The sequence below is a fragment of the Mobula hypostoma genome, chromosome 10 (assembly GCF_963921235.1).
Source record: "Mobula hypostoma chromosome 10, sMobHyp1.1, whole genome shotgun sequence".
NCBI lineage: Eukaryota > Metazoa > Chordata > Chondrichthyes > Myliobatiformes > Myliobatidae > Mobula > Mobula hypostoma.
The window spans coordinates 123629011-123656229 of NC_086106.1; the positions used below are offsets into that span (position 1 = coordinate 123629011).

At 39.9% G+C, this 27219-nt stretch overlaps 1 protein-coding gene across 3 annotated transcripts in view; it reads right to left on the bottom strand.

The window, feature by feature from the left end:
* Window positions 1-1641: 1641 nt before the first annotated feature.
* The window catches only part of zgc:66433 (uncharacterized protein LOC321250 homolog), a 150503-nt gene continuing 124925 nt past the window's right edge, over window positions 1642-27219 (bottom strand). For 2 of the 3 annotated variants that reach the window (XM_063061145.1, XM_063061143.1), the window contains exons 7-12: window positions 23755-23946; window positions 19297-19396; window positions 15605-17185; window positions 13673-13854; window positions 13009-13126; window positions 1642-5496 (exon numbers count right to left, since the gene is read on the bottom strand). In XM_063061145.1, coding sequence (XP_062917215.1) covers window positions 5327-5496; window positions 13009-13126; window positions 13673-13854; window positions 15605-17185; window positions 19297-19396; window positions 23755-23946 — 2343 coding nt within the window. In that variant the 3' untranslated portion in view covers window positions 1642-5326. The remainder of the gene's footprint in view (window positions 5497-13008; window positions 13127-13672; window positions 13855-15604; window positions 17186-19296; window positions 19397-23754; window positions 23947-27219) is intronic. The other variant, XM_063061144.1, reaches the window with a different exon arrangement.

The window sequence follows — 27219 nt, forward strand, 5'->3', positions numbered from 1 at the left end:
GGCCATTAAGCCTACTAACCAGCACATCTTTGGGATGTGGGAGGAAACGAGAGCCGGGAAAACCCACGTGCTCACAGCAAGAAGGTGCAAACTCCACAGATGAAGTCTGACTGAGCCTGTGTCCTCGGTACTAGGAGACAATGTCTTTACTAACTGACTTTGAGCTTTCAAGCAACTGTTCATACATGAAACTTTAGCTTCATTTTTCTCAAGAGCTGATTGAAACACCAGCCCTTACTGTCTGACTATTTTTTTATAGACTTTGTTTATGGTATAGACTTTGTTTATGAAGCCCTTTAAGTGTCTTTAACTGCAAGTGTATCCTCAATCATCAGGCTCTAGAACTGCCGGGGATAACTTCAGTCACCTCAAAACTGAACCTTTCCCACAACCCATAGACTCTTCATCTCATGTTCTCATGTTTATTGCTTATTTATTTATTATTTTTTGTACTTGCAGAGTTTGTTTTTTTTTGCACATTGGTTGCTTGTCCATTTTGTTGTGTATGGTTTTTCACTGTTTCTATTGTGTTCTTTGTATTTACTGTGAATGCCCACAAGAAAATGAATCTCAGGGTTCTATCTGATGACATATATATATACTTAGATAATAAATTTACTTTGAACATGAGGTGAGTTTGACCACACCCTGACCATGTGTTGACAGTGTGAATATGGAACGAACCCAACTTCAAAGTAAGAGCCAAATCCTCTGAGTCAATCCAACTACCTGGCTTGACGTATCACCTGAATTATCCGTCCCGGGTGCATTCAAGCCCCCTGGTTTCTTCAAGCATTGCTGAGAACAGTCAACAAGGTGAATTACAAGTCTTATGAGGAAAGGTTGAGCAAGCTGTGCCTTTTCACTTTGGTGTGAAGGAGGAGGTGGGGTGCATTGCTCCAGTTGTAAAAGAGGCATGGATCGAGTGGACAGCCAAAGACTCTTTCCCAGGGCGGAAATAACTAGCACAAGTAGGCAGAACTTTAAGGTAGAGCAACACACTTAAATTGCTGGAGGAACTCCATGAGCCAGGCAGCGTCTGCAGTGGGAAATAAGCAGTTGACATTTTGGGCTGAGACCCTCCATCAGGACGTGTTTCAGTCTTGGCATTTTGTGTGTGTTGCTCTGGATCTTCAGTGTCGGCAGAATCTCTTGTGTTTATAACATTAACACAAGGGGAAAGTATAGGGTGGATGTCAGAGGTAGGTTTTATTACACAGAGCATGGTAGATACGTGGAATGCAGTGCCAAGGGTAGTGATACAGGCAGGTACGTTAGGGAAATTTAGGAAACTCTTAGACAGGTGCGTGGATAATGGAGAAATGGAAGGCTATGTGGCAGGGAAGGGTTCGATTGATTTTGGAGTAAATTAAAAGATCGGCACATTATCGTGGGTCAAAGGGCCTGTACTGTGCTGTTCTCAGAGTCACAGACCACTACAGCACAGAGTCAGGCCCTACAGCCCATCTAGTCCGTGCTGAACAGTTTTTAATAAGGAAGAACCGGTTTTGCAATTTGCATGCCAGTTATGGAGTTTACAGTCATAGAAACCAGCCTCTGATCCATTGAGTCCACACAACTATCTTCATCAAGCTGATACAAAAAGTGTGAGAGTGTTATTATTGCCTAGGCTGTAAATGGAATAATTTTATTTGATTTAGAAACACAGCAGGGAAACAGGTCCTTCAGTCCCAACAAGCCTATGCAGCCTAATATATCAATGTGACCTTTTAACTTATTAATCTGTATGTCTTTGGCAAGAGGGGTGAAACCAGTGCCCCCGGAGAAAACTGGAAGTGTCACAGGAAGAATATGCAAATTCCTTCCAGACAACAGTGGGAATTGAACTCATGTCGCTGTAATAACGATACACTACCCTGACATGGTTGAAGGATGTAGCTGAAGAAATAAATTCTAGAGATGGAGTACAGCTTTCTGTCACAATTACAAATCACAACTAGCAATGTCAGTAAGTCTAAGGAATTGATTGTGGACTTCAGCAAGGGTAAATCAAGGCAATGCACACCAGTCCTCATCGAGGGATCAGCAGTGGAAAGGGTGAGCAGTTTCGAGCTCCTGGATGTCAACGTCTCTGAGGATCTATCCTGGGCCCAACGTATTGATGCAATTGCAAAGGTAATGGCTACATTTCATTAAGAGTTTGAGGAGAAGTTGTATGTTACCATGGACTCCCGCAAATTTCTACAGATGTAGAGTGGAGAATGCAACCATTCTAACTGGTTGCGTCACCATCTGGTATGGAGGGACCATTGTACAGGACTGGAAAAAGCTGCAGAGGATTGTGGACTCAAACAGCTCCATCATGGGCACCAACCTCCTCAACATTGAGAACATCTTCAAAATGAGGTGCCTCAGAAAGGTGGCATCCAACATGAAGGACCCCATCATCCAGGACAAGACCTCTTCCCATTGCTACTATCGAGGAGGAGGAACAGGAGCCTAAAGACACCTACTCGAATGTTTCAGGAACAGTTTCTTCCCCTCCACCATCAGATTTCTAAATGGACAATGAACCCATGAACACGACCTTAGTATTTTTCCCTCTCCTTTTGTACTACTTATTTAATTTAATTTTCTTTTTTATATATAGTTATTGTAATTAATTGTTTTTATTATATGCATTGCATTGAACTGCAGCTGTAAAACAACAAATTTCACAAAATATGCCAATGATAAATAAAGGCATCTGTTAGTCTTGGGAGACCATGGATCTGCACCTGGAAAGTCTTCACTCTACAGGGCGCAGGCCTGGGCAAGTTTGTATGGAAGACCAGCAGTTGCCCATGCTGCAAGTCTCCCCTCTCCACGGCACCAATGTTGTCCAAGGTAAGGGCATTAGGTACCAGTGTCGTTGCAGAGCAATGTGTGATTAAGTGCCTTGCTCAAGGACACAACACGTTGCCTCGGCTGGGGCTCGTACTCATGACCTTCAGGTCGCTAGTCCAATGCCTTAACCACTTGGCCACGTGCCCACAATGATATTAAACCCGATTCTGATGCGGAGATTATATTTTTTGGCAAATGATTTTCCATAAGGTTTTGTTGAAGCATGTTTCAAAGGGAATGGCTGAATAGTATTTGATAATTATTTAAATGGAAATTGGATAAGTATTTGAAGTGGAATAAGATGCAAGAGTTTTGGCAGCGTCTAAGGCAGTGGAACTTGTTTTGGATTTCTTGAGCAAACATGTTTATTTTTACTATGATTAGATTTTTAACTAGTGGAAATTCCTGCTGCAATTTTCTCAAACAAGAAACGACAGTGTGAAAACTTCATTTGGGTGTTGGCCAAATCTTTATTTACTCTGTCCCGCCAATGTGTTTCTGCCCACCAGCTCACCAGTGCTGTGAAACAAGGGCCAAATGAAATACAGTTATTGAAAAGGGAGCTTTCTTTTCATCAGTATTGCCTTAGGATAGACATAGGTTGTTGAGGTGAAGGATCTGTCCATTGCATTAAACCTATATTTAAAGCGGAGGTTAATAGGTTCTAGGGGTTAAAGGTTACAAGGAGAAGGCAGGTGAATGGGATTGAGAAGGATAATAAATCAACCATGATCTAATGGCAGAGCAAACTCGATAGAATGAATGGCTTATTTCTGCTCCTATGTCTTATGGTCTTAATGTACAGAGCGAACTTGGGTTCAGGTCCATAGCTCCCCAGAAATGGCCAATGAAGTTGATAACACAGCAAGAAAACCATATGGCATGTTTGCCTTTATTAGTGGAGACACTGAGTTTAAATTTCATGAAGTTATGTGGCAGCTTTATAAAATCTGGCTAGGATTATTGCATTCAATTCCGGTCACCCCATTAAAGCAAGGATGCTGAGGTTTTGGAGAGATGCAGAAGATGTTTACCTGCACACTGCCTGGATTAGAGGGCATGTGCTGTGGGGAGAGGTTAGACAAAATTGGGTTCTTCTCTCTGGAACAGCAGAAAATGAGTGGAGAACTGATAGAAGTTTATAAGGTTATGAGAGTCATAGATAGAGTAGATAACAGATTAACTTTATGTCAAAATGTCTAATACTAGAGGGCATGCAGTAAAGGTAAGCACAAAGGAGATGTGCAAGGTGAGAGAGTGGTGGGTGCGCAGAATATTCTGCCAGGAGGCAAGTACATCAGAGAGGTTTATGAGATTCTTGTGAATGTGCAGAGTGGGATGTAGACATTGTGCAGTCATGAGGGATTAGCTTATATAGCCATTTAATTATCTTGGCACAGCACTGTGGGCTGAAGGGTCTGTTTCTATGCAGTACTGTTCTACGCTTTGGGTTCCAACTAAAAATAGTTCAGCTGGGTTTCAGCTAAAGATAGATTAAACCTTATTCAAGTAACACTAGCTGCTTGTGTGATTGGAAATTCAGTCACTTTCTTCTGACGTTCATTCCAGAAGCAAATTGAGTTTACTGTTGAACATTTATTGTGGTGTTACCCAGCCATTCCAATAAATTACATCTTTAAATCACTTGAACAGAGAAGTTTAAACTAACTTCAAAGCTAGAAACTGCTTAGATATAAAAACTGACAAAAGAAGTTATTAGCCTGGACAGTATTGTTGGTGATATTAGTAAATATTTCATTTCCCTGCTGTTATTTTAGCAAAGGCATTAAGCTATTTAAAACAGATTAATGCAAGTATATATAAAACACAGAACAGAACAACACAGTTTGGAATTGAAATGGGCCACTTGTTCAATACCCTGCCAAAACTTATTTCCATTGATACTAACAGACCTGAATACCTTATTTATTAATTTATATAGTTACAAGGACAGCACTTTATTGCACATCCCTATTTACCCTTGACATCCTTAGATCCCACATCCTGCAGTGGGTCTAGAGGCACATATATACGACGAGAAGTTTAGACCACCTCAAAGGCTATCAGCGTTGGGATTTCACAACAATTGAATGCTTTCACGTCCATCACTAGGAGCTGGGAATCTATGCAGTGAATCATTTACTAAAGTTCCCCTCCAGTCGTGGTGGGATTTGAACTTGTGTCTTTTGGATATGAGTACCTGCCTCTGATTGCTATTCCTGTAACTTGTATTCCTGTAAATAGGGGTTTGCTACCATACCCCAATGCAGGGGAGTATGATATAATGATTGATCTATAAGAAGTTCCTGCTTTGTAACATTACCCAACATATCTTTCTACCCTCTTGTATCCTTTTATTTCTTCCTGGCTGGAGTTTATTCCCCAGCAGTCTCAGTATGAGCAACCAAACTGGTCACTATGGATCTCTGAGATGCGTTGGGGAACAATATTGTTTTGAAGTCCTATTTCGAAGCAGCTCTTATTGAACAGTCTGTGGCATGTCACTCCAAGCCTTGGCCTTCTTCTTGGCAATGGCCAGCCATGGAGGCTCCACGGTAGCCAGTGGGGCAAGCTTTGTGTTGGGCATTGGCCGCTTCTCCCTCATTCCCATTCCACAGGCTTGTGCCTTTGGCGGTAGGTGTGAACCTGCTGAAAGAACAAAAAAAAGTCTTCTCAATCATCTTAATAACAAAGCAAACCCCAGAATCTAGACTTGAGCTTTCATAAGTCTGCATTGAAGTAAGTTGGGTAATTGTTACTTCATTCAAAAAGGATCAGCTTTAATTGTCACCTGTACATGAAAACATACAGTGAAGTGCGTAGTTTCCATCAACGAACAACACAGTCCAAGGGTATGAGGGGAACAGCCCCAAATGTCTCCATGCTTCTGGTGCCCACTTAGCATGCCCACAATTTTCTAACCTCCGAGAGGTAATGTTGCAGCTATATAGGACCCTGGTCAGACCCCATATGGAGTACTGTGCTCAGTTCTGGTCGCCTCACTACAGGAATAAGGTGACGCACAAGAGGTTGATGAATAAGATATGGATGCATGGAGTCGGAGGAAGAGTATTGGCATGGATAGTGGATTGGTTAACAAATGGAAGATAGAGAGTTGGCATAAATGGGTGTTTCTCCGGTTGGCAGTCAGTGGTGAGTGGGGTGCCGCAGGGGTCGGTGCTGGGCCCGCAGCTGTTTACCATTTACACTGATGATTTGGAAGAGGGGACTGAGTGTAGCGTAGCAAAATTTGCTGATGACACTAAACTGAGTAGAAAAGCAAATTGTACAGAGGAGGTGGAGAGGCTGCAGAGGGATATAGATAGGTTAAGTGAGTGGGCCAAGGTCTGGCAGATGGAATACAAATGTGAGATCATCCACTTTGGAAGGAATAATAGAAGAGCAGATTATTACTTAAATGGTGAAAGATTGCAGCATGCTGTTGTGCAGAAGGACTTGGGAGTGCTTGTTCATGAATCACAAAAAGTTGGCTTGCAGGTACAACAGTTTATTAAGAAGGCAAATGGAATGTTGGCCATTGCTAGAGGGATTTAATTCAACAGCAGGGAGGTCATACTGCAACTATACAGGGTACTGGTGAGGCCACACCTGGAGTACTGCATGCAGTTCTGGTCTCCATACTTGAGGAAGGATATACTGGCTTTGGAGGCAGTGCAGAGGAGGTTCACCAGGTTGATTCCAGGGATGAAGAGGTTAACCTATGAGGAGAGATTGAGTCGCCTGGGACTATACTCTCTGGAGTTCAGAAGAATGAAAAGGGATCTTATAGAAACATACAAAATTTTGAAAGGGATAGATAAGATAGTAGGAAAGCTGTTTCCATTGGTAGGTGAGACTAGAACTAGGGGACATTGCCTCAAGATTCAGGGGAGAAGATTTAGGATGGAGATGAGGAGGAACTGTTTTTCCCAGAGAGTGGTGAATCTGTGGAATTCTCTGCCCAGGGAAGCAGTTGAGGCTTCTTCACTAAATATATTTAAGAAACAGTTAGATAGGTTTTTACAAAGTAAGGGAATTAAGGGTTATGGGGAAAAGGCAAGTAGATGGAGCTGAGTTTACGGACAGATCAGCCATGATCTTATTGAAAGGTGGGGCAGGCTCAATGGGCCGGATGGCCTACTCCTGCTCCTATTTCTTATGTTCTTATGTAAAAAATAATTTTTATAGCCGGAGAATTGTAGAATGCTCTGCCACAGACTGTGATGGAGGCCAAGTCCATGGGTATATTGTAGGTGGAAGTTGATAGTTTCGTGATTGGTCAGGACATCAAAGGACATGGCATGAAAGCAGGAGTATGGGGTTGAGTGGGATCTGGGATCCGCCATGATGGAATGGCAGAGCAGACTCGATGGGCTGAATGGCCTAATTGTGCTCTTATGTCTCATGATCATGACCTCAGGAAGGATGTGGAAACCAGAGAAAGGGTGCAGAGGAGATTTACAAGGATGTTGCCATCATTTTGTGATTCTGACTGAAGTAATTCAGAATAGAGACTTTTAAAGGTTTCATTTTCAAGAGGTTTATAAGATATTTTATTTGCGCTTGTTCTAATTGGATTTATTGTTTTGGAAGCTTGTTCTGTTTTCAACTGCCAGGCAAGAATTTTATGTGCTCTCTCACCTAACTCATAGTACCTTTGCTTAGTTCTTATAATTGCTTTTTCCATTCTATATGTCTGAAGCGTATTATATTGTAACTTCTTATTGACAAGTTGCTTTCGTTTTTCTTCCAACATATATCTTTGAGATTCTTTTTCTAATTTTGTAATCTCTTTTTCCAATTGATCTAATTCTGCCATATATTCTTTCTTAATTTTAGATGTATAACTTATTATCTGGCCCCTCAAATATGCTTTCATCGCATCCCATAATATAAATTTATCATCCACTGAATGAAAATTTGTATCAAAAAAAAATTGGATCTGCTTTTTCATAAAATCACAAAAATCTTGACGTTTTAATAACGTTGAATTAAATCTCCATCTATAAGCCACTTCTTCCTTATCAGCCATTATTATTGTCATTAATAAAGGAGAATGGTCTGACAATATTCTAGCTTTATATTCCATATTTTTCACTCTGTGTTGAATATGCATTGATAATAGGAAAAAATCTATCCTTGAGTAAGTTTTATGTCTATGGGAATAGAACGAATAGTCTCTTTCTTTAGGATTGATTCTTCTCCATATATCAATCAAATTTAAATTTTTCATCAATGATGAAGTTAGATTTACTACCTTCGATTTTATAACAGCCTTAGTTGATCTATCTAAGATTGGGTCTAAGCAAAAATTAAAGTCTCCTCCAATTAATATTTTTTCATGTGCATCTGCCAAATTCAAAAAAGCTTCTTGTATGAATTTTGCATCATTTTCATTTGGTGCATAAATATTCATAAATGTCCATAATTCAGAGAAAAGTTGACAATGTATAATCACATATCTCCCCGCAGAATCAGTTATTACATTTTGTATTCTAATTGGTAACGTTTTATTGATCAAAATTGCTACTCTCTTCGCTTTTGAATTAAATGAAGCCGCAACAACACTACCCACCCAATCTCTCTTTAGTTTCTGATGTTCTATTTCTGTTAAATGCGCTTCCTGTAAAAAGGCTAAATCTATCTTCATTTTCTTAATATGTGTTAAGATTCTTTTTCTTTTCACTGGTCCATTAAGTCCATTAAGCCCATTAACATTAAAACTCAAAAAATTCTATAAATTACCCATTATTCTTAACAAAGTTACTCCAATCTAAAACATTACTTATCTTCTCAACTCTCATAGTTCCTTGGGGAATCTCTTTGAACTTCATCATGTTGCTACGTGTTTCCCTCCCAACCCTCCAGGCAAAAAGAAAAAAAAAGATAGAAAAGATGCAAAAAAAGAAAAAACAAAATACCCCCCCCACTAATGTTGTGAATGAAAAGATACACAACACTACCCCCCTCCATTTTGCGGGTTGTGGCTAAAGCCACGCTTGCACACATGATTAGTGTAGCAATTGGTCAGTGCTTCTTCCAGCTCCCCCACAACAAAAAAAATTATATATATATAAACAAAATTAATGTTACTATTCCCAACTAGTATTCTTCAAATTTTAATCTTTCTTCCCCGCCTCGTATAATTAATAATATATTTATATATTCATCCGCCCAAAAATCCAACAAGTCCATTCTTTGAGCCAGTCTTCATCTTCAATCTATCTCGCTCCCCTGGATTTGTTCTTGTATCTGGTGAATATTCAGAGAATCTCGCACAAACTGCTCCGCTTTCTGGTAGTCATCAAAAAATCTTTTTTCTCCACCAGGCAAAAAAATCTTCAAGGTTGCAGGATAACACAATATAAATTGATAACCATGATCCCATAGGATTTTTTTCACTGGATTAAATTTCTTCCTTCTCTTCAAAAGTCCATAACTTATGTCAGGGTAGAAAAAAACTTTGTTCCCTTGAATCATCAATGGCCTTTTCTATTCTTGGCAGCTTGGGTAGCTGCCTGTAGAATCCTTTCCTTGTCTTGAAATCTTAAGAATTTTATTAAAATCGATCGTGGATATTGGTCATCTTGTGGTTTTGGTCTTAGAGCTCTATGTGCCCACTCAATTTCAATTGATCGAACCTCCTCTTTCATTTGCAAAACTTCCGGGATCCATTTTTGAAAAAATTCTATTGGATTTTCTCCCTCCATACCTTCTTTAAGACCAAGTTTCTATTCTGAATTATATCAATCAGAATCACAAAATGATGTTAATGAGATAGAAAGGTTTTTATCACAAGTAACTCTTCCAAAATTGAATTCGGAAGAACAGAAGGGATTAGATATGCCTTTTACATTAAAAGAAGTTGAAGAAGCTTTAGGATCACTCCAAAGTAATAAATCTCCAGGAGAAGATAGTTTTCCACCTGAATTTTATAAAAAGTTTAAAGATTTATTATTTCCTCTCTTTATGGAGTTAATACGTCAAGCAGAAAAAACACATAAACTCCTGGAATCTTTTTCAACAGCAATTGTAATAGTATTGCCAAAAAAAGACAGAGACCCTATGAAACCAACATCATACAGGCCTATTTCTTTATTGAATACGAGTTATAAAATAATAGCAAAAATTTTATCGAATAGGTTATCTAAATACTTACCAAAATTAATACATATGGATCAAACAGGATTTATTAAAAATAGACAATTGGCAGATAATGTAACTCGGCTACTTAGTATAATTCATTTGGCACAAAAAAGGGACGAGAAGAGTATAGTAGTAGCCTTGGATGCAGAAAAAGCATTTGATAGATTAGAATGGGATTTTTTATTTAAAGTATTAGAAAAATGTGGGTTAGGAACATCTTTTATAAATTGGATTAAAATTTTAAATTCTAACCCTAAGGCTAAAGTAGTGTCAAACTCTCAAATTTCAACACCATTCCAGTTAAAAAGGTCAACTAGACAAGGTTGTCCATTATCACCCGCTTTATTTGTACTGGTGATAGAGCCATTAGCAGAACTAATCAGAATTGATCCAGATGTTATGGGTTTTAGAGTTAATCAGGAGGAATATAAAACTAATCTTTTTGCTGATGATGTTTTGATTTACTTAACAAACCCACAACATTCGTTACATAAATTATCTTCTAGATTGGATGAATATGGGAAGGTATCAGGTTATAAAATAAATTGGGATAAAAGTGAAATTTTACCTCTTACTAAAGGAGACTATAGTCAATGTCGGTTAGCAACCCAATTTAGATGGCTGGTAAATGGTATAAAGTATTTAGATATAAGACTTGATAATGATGTAAAGAATTTATATAAATTTAATTATTTACCACTATTGAAAAAATTCAAGAAGATCTTGACAAATGGATGATACTACCAATAACATTTGTAGGTAGAGTCAATGTTGTAAAAATGAACTTATTTCCTAGATTACAGTATTTGTTTCAAACATTACCAATACAATTGCCACAGAAATTTTTTCAAGAGTTAAATAAATGTGTGAGAAAATTTCTTTGGAAAGGTAAAATGTCAAGAATATCATTGGAAAAATTGACATGTAAATTTGAGTTAGGAGGGTTATAACTTCCAAACTTTAAGAATTATTATAAAGCAAATCAACTTAGATTTATTGCATCCTTTTTCGATGATCGAAAACCAGCATGGATTAAAATAGAATTAGACAAGATAGGAGAAAATAGACCTGAAGATTTTATATATAAATGGGAATCTAAATGGATACGGGAAAAGAAAGAATCTCCTATATTAACACATTTGATTGATCTATGGAATAAGATAAATCTTGATAATGAAATACAGAAATCTTTATTAGCAAGGAGACCTTTGTTCCAAAACAGACTTATTCCTTTTACAATGGACAATCAACTTTTATATAATTGGTACCAAAAAGGGATTAAATTTATAGGAGATTGTTATGAATGAGGTATATTGATGTCATTTGAACAACTAAAGGATAAATATAAAATATCAAATAACACTTTCTTTTGTTACCTTCAATTAAGGGCTTACTTAAAAGGTAAGCTGGGTCAAACAATGTTTTTGCCAAAACCTAATGAAATTGAAACTTTAATTCAAAAAGGGAAAATTAAAAAAATTATTTCTTGTATGTATAATTTGATTCAAAAACAGACAATTAAACAAGGAATCCATAAGTCAAAACAAAAATGGGAAATAGATCTGAATATTAATATTGATGAAACAAATTGGTCAAGACTCTGTCTTGATAGTATGACAAATACAATAAATGTTCGACTTAGATTAGTACAATATAATTTTTTACACCAATTATATATTACATCACAAAAAATAAATAGATTAAATTCAAATCTATCCGATAAATGCTTTCGGTGTAATCAAGAAATTGGTACTTTCTTACATTCTACTTGGTCTTGTTTTAAAATTCAACCCTTTTGGTTAAAATTAAGAGTCTTATTGGAACAAATTACTGGAACTCAGCTTCCACATAACCCTGTATTATTTCTATTAGGTGATATTGAAGGGATTAAGCCGAAACTTAAATTGAATAAATATCAGAAAGAATTTATAAAAATTGCATTGGCAGTAGCTAAGAAGACTATAGCAGTTACTTGGAAATCTGATTCGTGTTTAAATACGAATCGTTGGAATAAAGAAATGGCTAGTTCTATTCCACTTGAAAAAATTACTTATAATTTAAGAGATAAATATGTAACATTTTTGAATATTTGGCACCCTTATTTACAAAAGATAAGATGGCATATTTAAGTGCTCCGATAAAAATCTTGGTCCCTTGGGGAAAATAACGAATAAGTATACCAAATTTATTTTGATTTCATGGAGCATGTGGAAACCTTCCAACACCCAGGCGGCTCTTCTTTTTTTCTTTTTTCCTTTTTAGGTAGGACTATATATGGGGGGGGGGGAGGGTAGATACTATCTTTTCATGTATTTATTTTGAAAATTCAATAAAAATTATATTAAAAAAAAAGGATATTGCCTGGATTGGGGAGCATGCCTTATGAAAACAGGAACCAATTTCCCACGGGATCAATAAAGTATGACTGATTATGAGTGAACTCGGCCTTTTTTCCTTTGAGCGACGGAGGATGAGAAGTGACCTGATGGAGGTGTATTAAGATGATGAGAGGCATTGATCGTGTGGATAGTCAGAGGCTTTTTCCCAGGGCTGAAATGGCCAGCACGAGAGGGCACAGTTTTAAGATGCTTGGAAGTAGGTACAGTGGAGATATCAGGGGTAAGTTTTTTATGCAGAGAGTGGTGAGTGCATGGAATGGGCTGCCAGTGACGGTGGTGGAGGCGGATATGATAGGGTCTTTTAAGAGACTCTTGGACAGGTACATGGAGCTCAGTAAAATAGAGGGCTAAGGGTAACCCTAGGCAATTTCTAGGGTAAGGACATTTTTGGCACAGCTTTGTGGGCCGAAGGGCCTGTATTGTGCTGTAGGTTTTCTATGTTTCTATGTATGGCTTTGGAATGTGTGAGGAAACTGCAGCACTTGGAGGAAACCCTTTTGATCATGAAAAGAATGTACAAATTCTTTGCAGACAGCAGCGGAAACTGTGCCCTGATCTTGTAGGCTGGCGCTGTAAAACAATGGCGCTAATGCTATGCTAAGGCCTTGTACCATACCTTGAGTGGTTATCCTGGACAGGTATTCCTCCTTCACACTTGTTTTCATTTCCTTGCTCTGTATGCCAGAGGGAGGCTCCTTATCTGCAACCTTCTTTATCAGGTGCTTTGTCGCTTCCTTATAGGGAAAAGAAATTGAAGTTAATTAACTCATAGCACATTAATTGAGTTACATCATTCAGTTTGGTAACTGCTAAAGGCATGGATTTGGTGTTCAAGTCATTTTCTCAATTACAAACACAAGAGATTCTGCAGATGCTGGAAATCAAAGCTACACACACAATATGTTGGAGGAACTCAGCAGGACAGGCAACATCCATGGGAATGAATAAACGATCACGATTTTGGTCTGAGACCCTTCATTAGGATTGGGAAGGAAGGGGACAGAAGCCAGAATAAGAAGTTGTGGGGAGGGGAAGGAGTACAAGCTGACAAGAGATAGGTGAGAACAGATGAGCGTGAAAGGTGGGTGGGTGGGAGAGGGAGAATATAGTGAGAACCTGGAAGTGATAGGTGGAAGAAGGAAAGTATTGAAGAAGAAGGAATCTGATAGGAGAGGACAGTGGAACATAGAATAAAGGGAAGAAGGAGGTGATGGGCAGACGAGAAGAGGTAAGAGTTTGCAATTAAGTGTTCAATATGAATATTATTTAATAAATGTTACCGTTTTTGTGTCTGTTTGAATCAGGGATTGCTCCCCCAGAAGCTGGGCTTTTTCCTGTGTCCCTGCATACTGGTCTTGAAAGCCTTTCTGTTTCTGTCTTGCTAAGGAGACCCAGGCTGGCTCTGAGGCGTTGACTCTTGGACTGTCTGCTGGTTCGGGTTTGGCTGGAATAGAGTTCCTCTCTGCGTAATAGATTTGGGAAATAAAACACACTTTCCAGTGAAAGGAAACAAGTACTGATCTGATCATCTGCTTAGATCCACCAGGCTATGTAAAATATTCCTTTTACTCTCAGGGGCACTTGAAGGTAACTTTGAGAACTCAATGCCCAATTAATAGCTGCAAGTTAATGCAGGAGCATATATAATAATTTTATGTTAAGATAATTGTTGAAGTATCAATTTTCTCCAAAGCTGAGGCTATAAGACCATAAAACATAGGAGCTGAATTCGGCCATTTGTCCTATCGAGTCTGCTCTGCCATTCCATCATGGCTGATTTAGTATCCCCTCTCAGCCCCATTTTCCCTCCTTTTTCCTGTAACCTTTGACGTCCTTGCTAATCAAGAACCTATCAACCTCCACTTTAAATCTGCCGAGTGACTTGGTCTCCACAGCAGTCTGTGGCAATGAATTTCACAGATTTACTACTCTCTGGCTGAGGTAGTCACAGCCTGGAGGTGGTTAAATAAGGTAAGGACACCAAAGCTACAGATTGTAAAAATGTGAGGGAAACTAATAATGGGAGGTTTCCTTATCGAGAGGGTGGTCAGAATATGGAACTCTATCCCAAATTGAATAGCTAAAGTGGAGAGCGTCAAGGTGGCACCCATCACTGAGGACCTCCACCCAGACATCCCACCTCTCCCGGAAGTTCCAGGAGTCTCCTGCATATTAACAGTGACTCCCTCATGCCCGCAAATTATATACAATATCACGGAAATCAATTTTTTTGAGAGCGAGCGAGCACGAGAGAGTAAGAGAAATAGTGAGAGTGAGAGAGAGCACAAGAGACAGAAAGCGCACCATGGCAGAGTGTTCCAAAAAAAGAAAATATAAAATGTACTTCACCCCAGACTACCCTAAAGTGTATCCCTGCCTAATAGGTGTCAAAAATAATGACAGTGTTACTCACTGCACTGTTTACAACAGTGACTTTTCTTTTGCCCAGGGTGGGTTAAAATGTAAAAGACATGTTGAGGTGAGTTTAACAGGTGTCATTTGTTCATTTGCATAGCTAAAGTTATTTAAACTAGCTGGCTAGCTGCTAAGGAGCTACTCTATTGCAGACATCCCATCTCTCCCGGAAGTTCCGGGAGTCTCCCGCAAATTGACAGTGCTACCTCCCTGAAATGAGTTTTTGCAGGGAGGGATGTCTGTCCACCACCCAGGACATGTCCTTTTCTCATTCCTACCATCAAGGAGGAGATACAGGAGCCTGAAGATGCATACTCAACATTTTAGCAACAACTCCACCATCGGATTTCTGAATGGACAAAGAACCCATGAACAATACCTCGCTATTTTATTTTTTAATATATTTCTCATAATGTATAATATCTTTTATGCTTTACATTCTGCCCTTGCAAAAGAACAAATTTCTTTAAGATAGCAGCGTTAAATGAAGAGGAGGGGGAGGATTCATAAACAGAGCATATACAGTTAAACAATAGAAAATAATGTTGGCACAACCATAGAGAAATTGTGTAATGTTACCACAATGTTGTCTACTACCATTAGTAATGGTGTGAAATAGTCTCCATCACCTCATCTCAACATCATTGTTAACTGCTGATGGAAGTGGGAGCATGAAACGCAGAATCAAATATCGCTGTGATGATTGTACGTTCTAGTATCAATTGTTTGGCGACAATAAAATATAAAGTATAAAGTATAGATCAAGTCATAGGTCAAAGTAAACTAAAATTCCACACCTGATGTTTTACCGAATTCCACATAGGTTTCACTATTCTTTCTCTCATTATTTCCTCGAGAAACAAGATGCTTTTCTTCCATAGCAGTTTCTGTCGAGGTCTCCAGTGAATCATGTATCTCAGGCATTGGACACTGAGCCCTCTGATCCTCTGGCAGTGATTTGGCTGCCTTTTTACCGATATCTTTTTCAGTCCCAGTTGACAAAGAGGCCCCTGCTTGCCCACCTGTGGCACTATCTCCTTTCCGGAGTGCTGGGGTTTGTGTTGCTAACTGCAATGTTTCTCCCGCAGGGTCTTTTCTCTCTACTGTATGTTCAATACTACCTTCTGTCGAATATTTGTAAAGAGGTGAAGTTCTTCTCAGCCTGACACCAAATGGACTTCCCTTGGTATCCTGTTCAGTTTCTGCTTGTCGTTCTATATCTAGGAGATTGTTGTCCATAGATGCTTGTTCATTTTCATCAGCTTTCACTTTCAGTGGCAGATTAAGAATCTGTTGAGCTGTTGAATCTTGTTTGGCACTGCCTTCTGATCTATCTTCGCAACAGCCCGATTTTGGCACTGCCTGAAGATTCCAGTCCACGTTCTTTCTCCTGGTATCCATTATGGATCTCTGCCAAGCAGATGCGATTGAGAACTTGATGGAGCCTTGATTACTAGGCCTAAGATGTTCCTGTGACAGCTCATCTGGAACAGAAAGCTCAGGCTGTGCCTGACTGTGGGTGAATTGTGAGGTAGATCGCTCAGATTGTTTTACTAAATCTTCAGATAGAATGCCAACACTGTCTGTCAACTCATTGCATGGCTTTGGAACATGTTCTGGTCTTTGATTTAATAAGCTCTCAACATCTGTCCCTTCCATGACTGACTGATCTGTCAGGCTACTTTCCACACCTTCTTGGCACTCTTTACATGAACCCAACTTCTCATTAGAGGGTGTCACTCCCTTTGCTTGTTTAGATGTAAAACTATGTTCTGGTGCACTTAATTTATTTAAAATTGGTCCCCCTTGTCCTTCTTCCTGGAGCTGGGCAGCCAAGTTGCATTTCAAAGATGGAGTTGTGACTGCGCCCGTGGAAACCAAATCTCTTTCAACCTCCCCCAACAGGAAACCTTCACCAGTCGTGGATTTGTCTGCCTCCTGAATTCTATTCTCAAGACAGTCCAGTGAATCAGCAACAGTCACTGGTGTGGTACCAGATGGCAATGCATCATTTGCCTTTATGTCAATGACGGCTTTTGTTGAAGATAACTTGGAATCCTCTTCATGAACCAGAACAGTTTCTTGTCCCAACTGCCCAGCAATGGGATTCTTCTCAGTGTCAGGCATGCTTTCAGAAGGAAAGACTGGTTCTGAAGGAAGTACCTCTTGATTTATAGTGCTAGGTGATGTATCTGTATTCAGATTGGTGACTTCACCATCGGATGCATCTTCAGGCTCTGCACTGTGACTATCAGAGGTGGCAAGTGTTTTGGAAATGTTTGGAACTTTTTCTGCACATTCCTCGTTATTCACTTCAAGAATCTTTGGACAAGGCATTTTATTAAAATGAACATCAATGTCACCATCCACCAATGCATCTGTTTCATAGGGAAAACCAGAGGAGATGCATTATTTAATATCATTCTACAATAATGAAAATGATGAGCAACAACATTAAACTTCAAATCTCAGACTTGTCTAATAGTCAGTTTTATTGCTGCTATGTGGTTTTAATTGCAATGCTAGTTTTAGAATCACAGAACTCTATAGCACAGAAACTGGCCTTTCGGCCCATATAGTCTGTCCTGCATTAGTAATCTGTCTAGTCCCATCAACCTGCACCCGCACCGTAGCCCTCCATACCCCTCCCATCTGTGTACCTATCCAAATTTCTTTTAAATATTGAAATCAGACCAGCATCCACTACTTCCACTGGCAGCTTGTTCCATACTCTGAGTACCTTTTTGAGAGAAGAAAGTCCCCCTCATGTTCCCCTTAAACATTTTACCTTTCACCCTTAACCCATGACCTCCAGTTGTAGTCTTAGTGAACCTTAGTGGAAAAAAACTGCTTGCATTTATCCTGCCTGATTGGCAGACCACAGTTTGTGTGGCTTCAGAGCTGTGTGTCAGACATGACTATAAGCAGCACTGGGGCCCCACAGGGGACTGTATTGACTCCCTGTTTACTCTGTATACCTCAGACTTTAGATACAACACTGAGTCATGTCATCTGCAGAAATTTTCTGATGACTCAGCAATAGTTGGGTGTATAAAGGGGGGATGGGAGGATGAACGCAGGGTTAGCACAGGGCAAAGTTTATTTAGACCACAGCTAAAGCATAGTGCACGGTTTCATTTGTCACACTATAGAATGGGTGCGGAGATTTACAAGGACGAAAAGGTTTCTTCATGAAGAAAATTTGGCCAGTCTAGGCTGATCTTTCTGAGGAGCAAGAGCCTGAGGGGAGATTTAGACCATAAGACCATCAAACAAAGGAGCAGAACTAGGTCATTCAGCCTATCAATTTTTCTCTCCCATTCCGTTATGGCTGATTTACTTTCCATTTCAACCCCATTCTCCTACCTTCTCCCCGTAAACTTTGACACCCTGGCTAATCAAGAATCTATCAACCTCTGCTTTAAATATACCCAATGACCTGGTCTCCAGAGCCATCTGTGGCAATTAATTCCACAGATTCACTACCCGTTGGCTAAAGAAGTTCCTCCTGATCTCTGTTTTAAAGAGATATCTTGTATTCTCAGAGTTGGGCAACTCTGCTCAGGTCCTAGACTCCCCCACTATAGGAAACATTCCCTCCACAACAGTGTGACTTTCGTGGCTATAGTGCACTGTAGATAATAATAATCACATTTTAATTTGAAACAGTAGATAGTTATGATGGTTTGATTATTATATAGTGTTTTTGTTAGTGAATAAACTTATGTAAAAAAAAGGAAGGTGTTATTTCCCTTAGTGGAGAGACTGATAACTAGAAAGCAAGGGTTTTAAGATAACAGAATTAGAGAGGGTTGACTTTTTTCTTCATCTAAAGGGTTGGGGATCTGGAACTTTGCCTGAAAGGGCAGTGAGGACACAAAGTACCAGAAAATGCGTGATGTGCAATAAACTTCACGGATTCTTATTGATGAAGTGCTAGAACTGGTGTTTATCTCGGTCGTTGGTGGCATGGACAATGATTGCTATGTTTCTGTCATTCCATAATCAACCAAATCTACTTTAAAGCAGTTTCACAGAGGACTTCATTGGCTTTTGGAATGGCTGGACATCATTGAGAGAGAGAAAGGAATTTTTCTTTTCTCCTATATTTCTGTTCCTTTCCTACACTGCTTTGGAAAACAAACACTGGCTTTGCCTGCAAGAGCTGCATCCAAAGAAAAGAATAAACTGGATAAATGAACTGGGGGGAGGGGTGGGGATCACTGCTGCGAAGCTCTTTCATGCAGAGAAAGATCCCAGAACAAACAGTGCGAGGAATGTTCACTGGACTGCTCACCAACTCGTTGTGACTTTTTTCCTTTGGAGAGGAACAAGGAATTTAAGTGGGTTTTTCACTGACCAACCCTAACTACTACGTCGGAGAATTGGGCTATCAGAATATATTGATAGCTTAGTTCTCTTTAATCAATTATCTCCAGTCAGGCTATTGTTTCGTTAGATATTTGTACTGAAGTTGTAAAGGACATACCGTTTTCCTGTTGACATTCATTTGGCAGCTGATTTACAGTAGCGCCAACCTGATTCCTTTCACCTTTCCCTTTATCCTCTGAACCACCAGATTTTTCTCTCTAGGGGATTGAAATATTAAGTTAGTTTATAAATCTTTTAAAACATCATAATACATAGAATATAAAACGTAGTACAGCACAGTACTGCCCCTTCAGCTCATGATGTTATGCCAGACCCTTGACCTACTCCAAGGTCAATCACTCTTCCCACTTCCTCAGCCCTCCAGTTTTCCATCATCCATGTGCCTATCTAAGAGTTTCTTAAGCGTCCCTAATGTATATGACTCCACTACCATCCCTGGTGGGGTGTTCCAGGCACTCACCACCCTCTGTGTAAAAAACATCCCCCTATACTTTGCTACAAATTCCTTAAAATATGCCTTCTCATATGAGCCATTTCCACCCTGCGAGAAAAGGTCCACTCGATCTATGCCTCTTATCATCTTGTACACCCCTATCAAGTAACCTCTCATCCTTTATCTTCATTCCAAAGAGAAAAGCCCCAGCTTGTTTTACTTATCCTCAGATTCTCTAATCCAGGCAGCACCCTTGTAAATCTGGTCTGCAACCTCTCTGAAGCATATACATTACTGTGCAAAAGACTTTGGCACATATATATATATATATATATTGTTTGGAATCAAATGACCTTGCCTGGTGTCTCAGGGCTGGGTGTGCCTGCACCTGCGTCACCCCTTGCCCCTGGCGCTCCCCTGCCACCTGTCCCACACTCCTCCTGCAGCACTCCACCCTTGCCATTCCCAACATTCTTTGCTCCTACCAGATTTACAGACTCACTCTCTGCTCCACGTTGACAAATACAGTATCGTGCAAAAGTCTAGTTATATGGGTGTGTCTAAGATTTTTGCTCATCCTTCCTGTAATGAGGCGACCCAAACTGAACACAATTTCGCAAGTGTGGTCCAACCCCAGGGTTTTGTAGAGCTTCAACATTACTTCATCCCTCTTGAGCTCATTCTCCTAATGAAGGGCAACACACCAAACTCCTTCTCAACCACCCCGATCAATTTACGTGGCATGATCATGATTAACTATGTTCCCTAGCATTAACCACAACACAAGGCTTACACTGAGATGTGAATTCTCCCAGCTTCTTCTCGTTATTTATTTATGTTTTAATTTGTAGATACCGCACGATATCAGGCTCTTCTGGCCTAATGAACCTGGGCCACCCTATTACACCCATGTGACCATTTAACCTACTAATGCGTACATCTCTAGAATGTGGGAGGAGACTAGAGAAACCAACGTGGTCACAGGGAACTTATAAACTCCTTAGAGACAGTGGCAGAATTGAACCTGGACTGCCGGCGCTATATTGGCGTTATGCTAATCGCTATATTACCATGCCACAACTCAGTACGTTTGATGGCAGTCATGAAAGGACACTGGCTTAGAATCATTGATCTTAGTAATGGAACTATACAAGAATTCCTATTGTTCTGCTTCCTGGTTCAGTGCATGTTGACCTGCTCATTCTGGAACTAGTGTGGAGAACCTTCTCCAAATAGAGCCATGAGACATACAGCAAGGAGGTCCAGCAAGTCTATGCTGAGCCCATCCACCATCCTTTACACTAATCCAACATTAGTTCCTTTTATTATTCTACCCACCCTCCCTCCATTCCACCACACATACCAGGGACGCCTCACTTTCTCTGCAGCCACTGCACTGTATTCTGTGTTCTGTTATTGTTTTACCTTGTTCTACCTCAATGTACTGTGTAATAAATTCATCTGTATTAACAATGTGCAAGACAAGGTTTTCACTGTACCTTGGTACATGTGACAATAGTAAACCATTTCCAAGTTCCAGTTCCATGAGCTACTTGGCTGAAGAACCCTTTTCTATGCTGATGACTCCAAGTCTCTACCCCATGGGTTCCCTCACCTCCATGGCAACCTACAGTGATCCTCATAGAAAGAGGTCTTTAAGTTCATGGCCCATTTCCCATGATTCCTACAGCCAGGAAGTGGCAGCTACAATCTGTGGAAGCAGCTGCTGTGGATACAACAATGATTATACTTTATTATTCATATCACAAGTAGAAAACCAATCTGATAATCTTAAAGAGTGAATTTTACCAAAGCATGATTTTTTGGGGGGGATGTTATGGCTATCAACATTTGTTTAGCTCCTGAAATAAGATTAGACAGTTAGATTGCTAACACCCTGCTGCCAGCCCAGCACACATCTCCAACCTGTAATCCTTCTCGCCCCCAAAGCCGCCACCACTCCCCAACTGACAAACACACTCTCATCCTGCACTGACCACTTTTCATCTTTTATTGTTGCTGTTTCACATACTTATTTGTTTTATTATAATAGTGTCAGTACCATTACACTGTCTTACAGAAACATGAACCTCACACTCACGCTTTATGTCAACCAGTCAAATCTTCAGGCCGTGTCACTCAGGAACTTGTGCTGATTGTTATTTTGTGTCCTTATGTGCTGGATCATAACCATCTGTGCCCCTGTGTGACCGTATGTACCGTGCTTTATACCTTGGCCTCAGAGGAACAATGTTTCATTTAACTGTATACATGTGTATGGTTGAATGACAATAAACTTGAACTTGAAGACTGAGTTCCAATTCCTAGACAGTCTGTCACTTTAAACACATAAACACATTCAGCTATGAAAATAACCCAGATCCATAGCGAGGAAACCGACTGTATGGACACAGATTCTGAACAGTTGATGAAAAATACTGTGAGTCTAAGCATTATTTTCATTCCTGTTCTCCCATTTAGATTTAACAAAATGCTAAATCCTGGATAAAATTTACTATGTTTTCCTATTTTCCAGGGAAATGGAACCAAAAACTAGGCAGCATATAAGGTTTGGATAACGACATGGACGGGAGGGGTATGGAGGGTTATGGTCCAGGTGGAACTAGGCAGAATAATAGTCCAGCATAGACTAAATGGGCTGAAAGGCCTGTTTCTGTGTTATATGACTTTAGCACAGGTTTAAAGTGAGAGGGGAAAGACATTTTTTGTTGGTAGGATAAACCAGGGTAGGTCTTACACAGTGAATGGTAGGACACTGAGGAGTGTGGTTGAACAAGGGGATCTGGAAATACAGGACAATAATTCAGTGAAAGTATGTTACAGGTAGATAGGGTTGTAATGAAAGCTTTTGGCACATTGATCCTCATAAACCAAAGTATTAAGTCAGGAGATGGGATGTTAGGTTGAAGTTGTATAAGACATTGGTGAGGCTTAATTTGGAGTATTGTGTGCAGTTTTGGTCACCTACCTACAGGAAAGATGTAACTAAGGTTGAAAGAGTTCAGAGAAAATTTACAAGGATGCCGCCAGGCCTGGAGGACCTGAGTTATAAGGAAAGATTGAATAGGTTACGACTTTATTCCTTGGAATGTAAAAAATTAAGATGAGATTTGATAGAGGTATACAAAATTATGAGGGGTATAGATAGAGTAAATGCAAGCAGGCTTTTTCCATTGAGGTTGGGTGGGACTACAACCAGAGGTCATTGGTTAAGGGTAAAAGATGAAAAGTTTAAGGGGAACACGAGGGGAAACTTCTTCACCCAGAGGGTCGTGGGAATGTGGAATGAGCTGTGGTGCAAGTGGTGCATACAAGCTCAATTTCAACATTTTGGGGAAGTTTAGGATAGTAGGGATATGGAGGGCTATTGTCCTGGTACAGGCGACGGGAGTAGGCAGTTTAAATGATTTTGGCATGGACTAGATGGACTGAAGGGCCTGTTTCTGTGATGTACTTTTCTATGACCCTATGAAAGGGGGTGGTGTGTACATGGAACGAGCTGCCAGGGAAAGTTGTTGAGGCAAGTTAAGTAACAACATTTAAAAGACAGTTGGATAAGTTCATAGATAGGAAAGGTTTAGAGCAGGGGTTCCCAACCATTTTTATGTCATGGACCCCTACCATTAACCAAGGGGTCCGTGGACCGCAGGTTAGGAACCCCTGGTTTAGAGGGATATGGGCTATACAGAGGCAAATAGGACTTGCTTAGGTGGGTACCTTGATCAGCATGGAGGAGTTGGGCCTGTTCCCATGTTGTATTAGTCCATGACTCTAAATTGGCTCATTATAGAGTGCCTCACAGTTTGCATTAAGCATCAGGGAGTAGCCAGTTTAAATGTTCAGCATGGACTAGAAGGGCCTGTTTCTGCGCTGTACTTTTCTATGACCCTATTACTTATTGTAGTTGTTTTATTTCAGTTAAATATACACTTCAAAGCCTATTTCGATTTTTTTTCTTTTTGAATGCATTTCATAATGCTGATTTAGAGTTATCACGCACCACTGTCTGGATTGCAGTGCAATATGTAGATAATTATGTCAAAGTATCTTGCATGCTTCTGCTTTTTGTTTTGCATTTGTTCATGGAAACTACATTCTTACAATTATCGACTTCATCTGCTTGCTACGGATCTTCTGTCTACGAGGGTTAACAGCAATCTTGTGCTTAGCTGCAGTGTTGTTCAGACAAACGTGTGAACTAGCTGGGGAGCTGAAGTCAACAGGAAGTGAGTCACAGCTGGTCGTCATGAGAACCAGTGGAGAGAGGGGTCTGGAAGAAGGCATCAAGGATATCTGTAAAATAAAAATATAGAAAAGTTTGGACTACTATAACAACAGTTCGTTCTAATTCACAGCTCTTGTGCCAAATGTCACTGAAAGACATTTTATACCTTTTCTGTAATTGTTCTGAGTCATTTATTATGTGCACTTCATATGTCTCATGGATGTGTCCCACCCCTGCACTTCCACGGAAACATTTCTCTTTTTCCTTTTGAATTAGTTATCACAAATTGACTGAAACTTCAATGGTACACTCTTCTGCTCCGGGCTCCGTGTCTGAGGGTCTGCAATGTTTACTCGGCTCTGCACTGAACTGAGGCTGAGGCTGTAGCTGTGGCCTGCTCCAGGCTTCGTGTCTGTGGACTCTCTTTTGTTCTGAATGCTATTTGCTTACTTTCATTGCTTGCACAATTTTTTTAATCTCTCTGCACAGTGGGTGTTTGACAGTCTTTTTTTTATGGATTCCTTTGGATTTCTTTGTTTTCTAGCTGCCTGTAACGACGTGAATCTCAAGGTTGTATAATGTATATAGATCTTGATAATAAGTGTACTTTGAACTTCTACAACTGAAAACTAAAGAATAGAGAATCCTACATACTTTCTGTACCTGATAAAGTGGACACAGTGTACGTTTGTGGGTTTATTTGTTCTTTTCAGTCCAGTTGTAGAATATTGTACATTGAAGTTTCACTGAATTTGTAAATTAAGTTGGCATACTGGTTGATTATTGTCTGATGTACCAAGGTACAGTGAAAAATCTGTCTTCCATCTTGTCAATATAGATACTTTCATTACACATTGCATTGATGCAGTACAAGGTAAAACAATAACAGAATGAAGTGTTACAGTTACAGAGAAAGTGCGGTGCAGGCAGACAATAAGGTGCAAGGTCATTACCAGATAGATTGTGAGGTTAAGAGTCCATTTTAGTGTACTAGGGAACGAAGTATTGCATCTTCTCTTCCTTACTCCCCAACAAACCAAATTACATCATTTACAGCTTATCCGTCAGAAAACTTTTTACCCTCTCCATCCCTCCTCCACATTCCTTTGAGATCAATACTGATTTATTACTCCTAGTTCAGACAAGGAATTGTTGACCTGAAATGTAACCATTCCTGCAGATGCTGCTTAAGACAGAAAGTGTAAAATACTGGGAATAATGTAACTAGGGGACTATTCAAGGGTCTGATAACAGCAGGACAGAAGCTTTCCTTCAGCCTGCTGATATGTGCTTTCAGGCTTTTGTATCCTCTGCCCGATGGGAGAGGGAAGAAGAGGGAATGCTCTGGGTGGGTAGGGTCTATGATCATGTTGAATGATTCACTGAGGCAGCGAGAAATTTTGATAGAGTCCATACAGGGGAGGCTGGTTTCTGTGACGTGCTGAGCTGTGTCCATAACTCTCTGAAGTTTCTTGAGGTCTTGGGCAGAATATATAATGGTTTAGGTCAAGAAATCTTTATTGGAGTTTTTTGACAAATGTTCAGTCTGTCACTCTCTCCCCAGATGCTACCCGACCCACTGAGTATTGCCAACATTTTCTGTATTTATTGCAACTATAGGAGTCCCACTAACAGTGAAGCACGTTGGGATGACATGTGCAAGAGGTTATACCTACACTCAGTGCCTACTTTACTAGGTACACCTGTACACCTGTTCATTAATGCAAATATCTCAACAGCCAGTCATATGGCGGCAACTCAATGCATAAAAGCATGCAAACATGGTTAGGATGTTCAGTTGTTGTTCAGACCAAACAACAGGATGGGAAAGAAATGTGATCTCAGTGACTTTGATCATGGATTAATTGTTGGTGCCAGATGGGGTGGTTTGAGTATCTCAGAAATGGTTGATCTTCTGGGATTTTCATGCACAACAGTTTCTAGAGTTTACAGAGAATGGTGCGAGAAACAATAAAGCATCCAGCAAGCAACATATTTGTGGGTGTAATTGTCTTGTTGATGAGAAAGGTCAGAGGAGAATTGCCATACTGTTTCACATGACAGTAGCTCAAATAACCATGTGTCACAACAGTGGTATGCAGAAGAGCATCCCTGCACATGACAAACTTTGAAGTGGATGGGCAAGAGCAGCAGAAGACCACACTGGGCTCTACTCCTGTACCTAACAAACTGGCCACTGAATGCACACTACTGTAATAATTTTATGTATTGCACTGTACTGCTGCCGCAAAAAAAAATCAAATATCATGACATATGAGTGATTTCATGACATTTCAAGACATATCAACAAGCTGATTCGGATATGGGTCTTTATTGTGGACTGGGAGAGGGAAGGGGCAGGAGGAGGGGAATCACGGATGAGAGGAGGGGAGGAAGTGGGAAGCACCAGAAAGACTTTCTGCAATGATCGATAAACCAATGATTTTGAATCAAATGACTTTGCCTGGGGTCTCAGGGCTTGGTACGTCTGCACCCACACCACTCCCCGCCCCGGCACTCCTTCTCTGCCACATGTCCAACACTCTTCCTGTGGCGCTCCACCCTCACCATTCCCAACATCCTTTGCTCCCGCCAGATTTACAAACTCACTCTCCTCTCTACAAGCACAGTAATGTATAAAATCTTAGGCACCCTAGCTATGTATATATGTGCCTAATACTTTTGCACAGTACCGTATGTAGTAACATCCACAATTTCACGACATCCCAAGTGATTTACTGGCAATGAAACACTAATAGTTGCAATATAAACACTTAACAAATCAGGTAGCATCTGCGGCGGGAGAGGGAGGTTTAACATTTGTCAAAAGATTCGAATAAAAACCTGAATAATTAATGCTCTTTTTGTTGCACAAATGCTGCCTAACCTTCAAGATTCAAGATTATTTAAAGTCATTTCCAATACCCAAGTGTAAAGGAAAACAAAATAATTGTTACTCTAGATCCGATGCAGCACAAAAAATACAATAATTAATAAAATAATAACTAAAACACAATAAATAAATATAAGATAGCTTATATACAATACTATGCAGAAGTATTGGGCACCCTAGATTTTTTATACGTTTCAGATGGTCTGGCCTCCACAGAGCCCTGATCTCAACATAATCGAGGCTGTCTGGATTATCTGGAGAGACAGAAGGAAATGAGACAGCCTAAGTCTGCAGAAGATCTGCAGCAAGTTTTCTAAGATGCTTGGAATAACCTATCAGCTGACTTTTTTAATAAAACTGCACGACAGTGTACTTAAGAGAATTGATGCAGTTTTAAAGGCAAAGGGTGGTGACACCAAATATTGACTTGATTTAGATTTTTACTGCT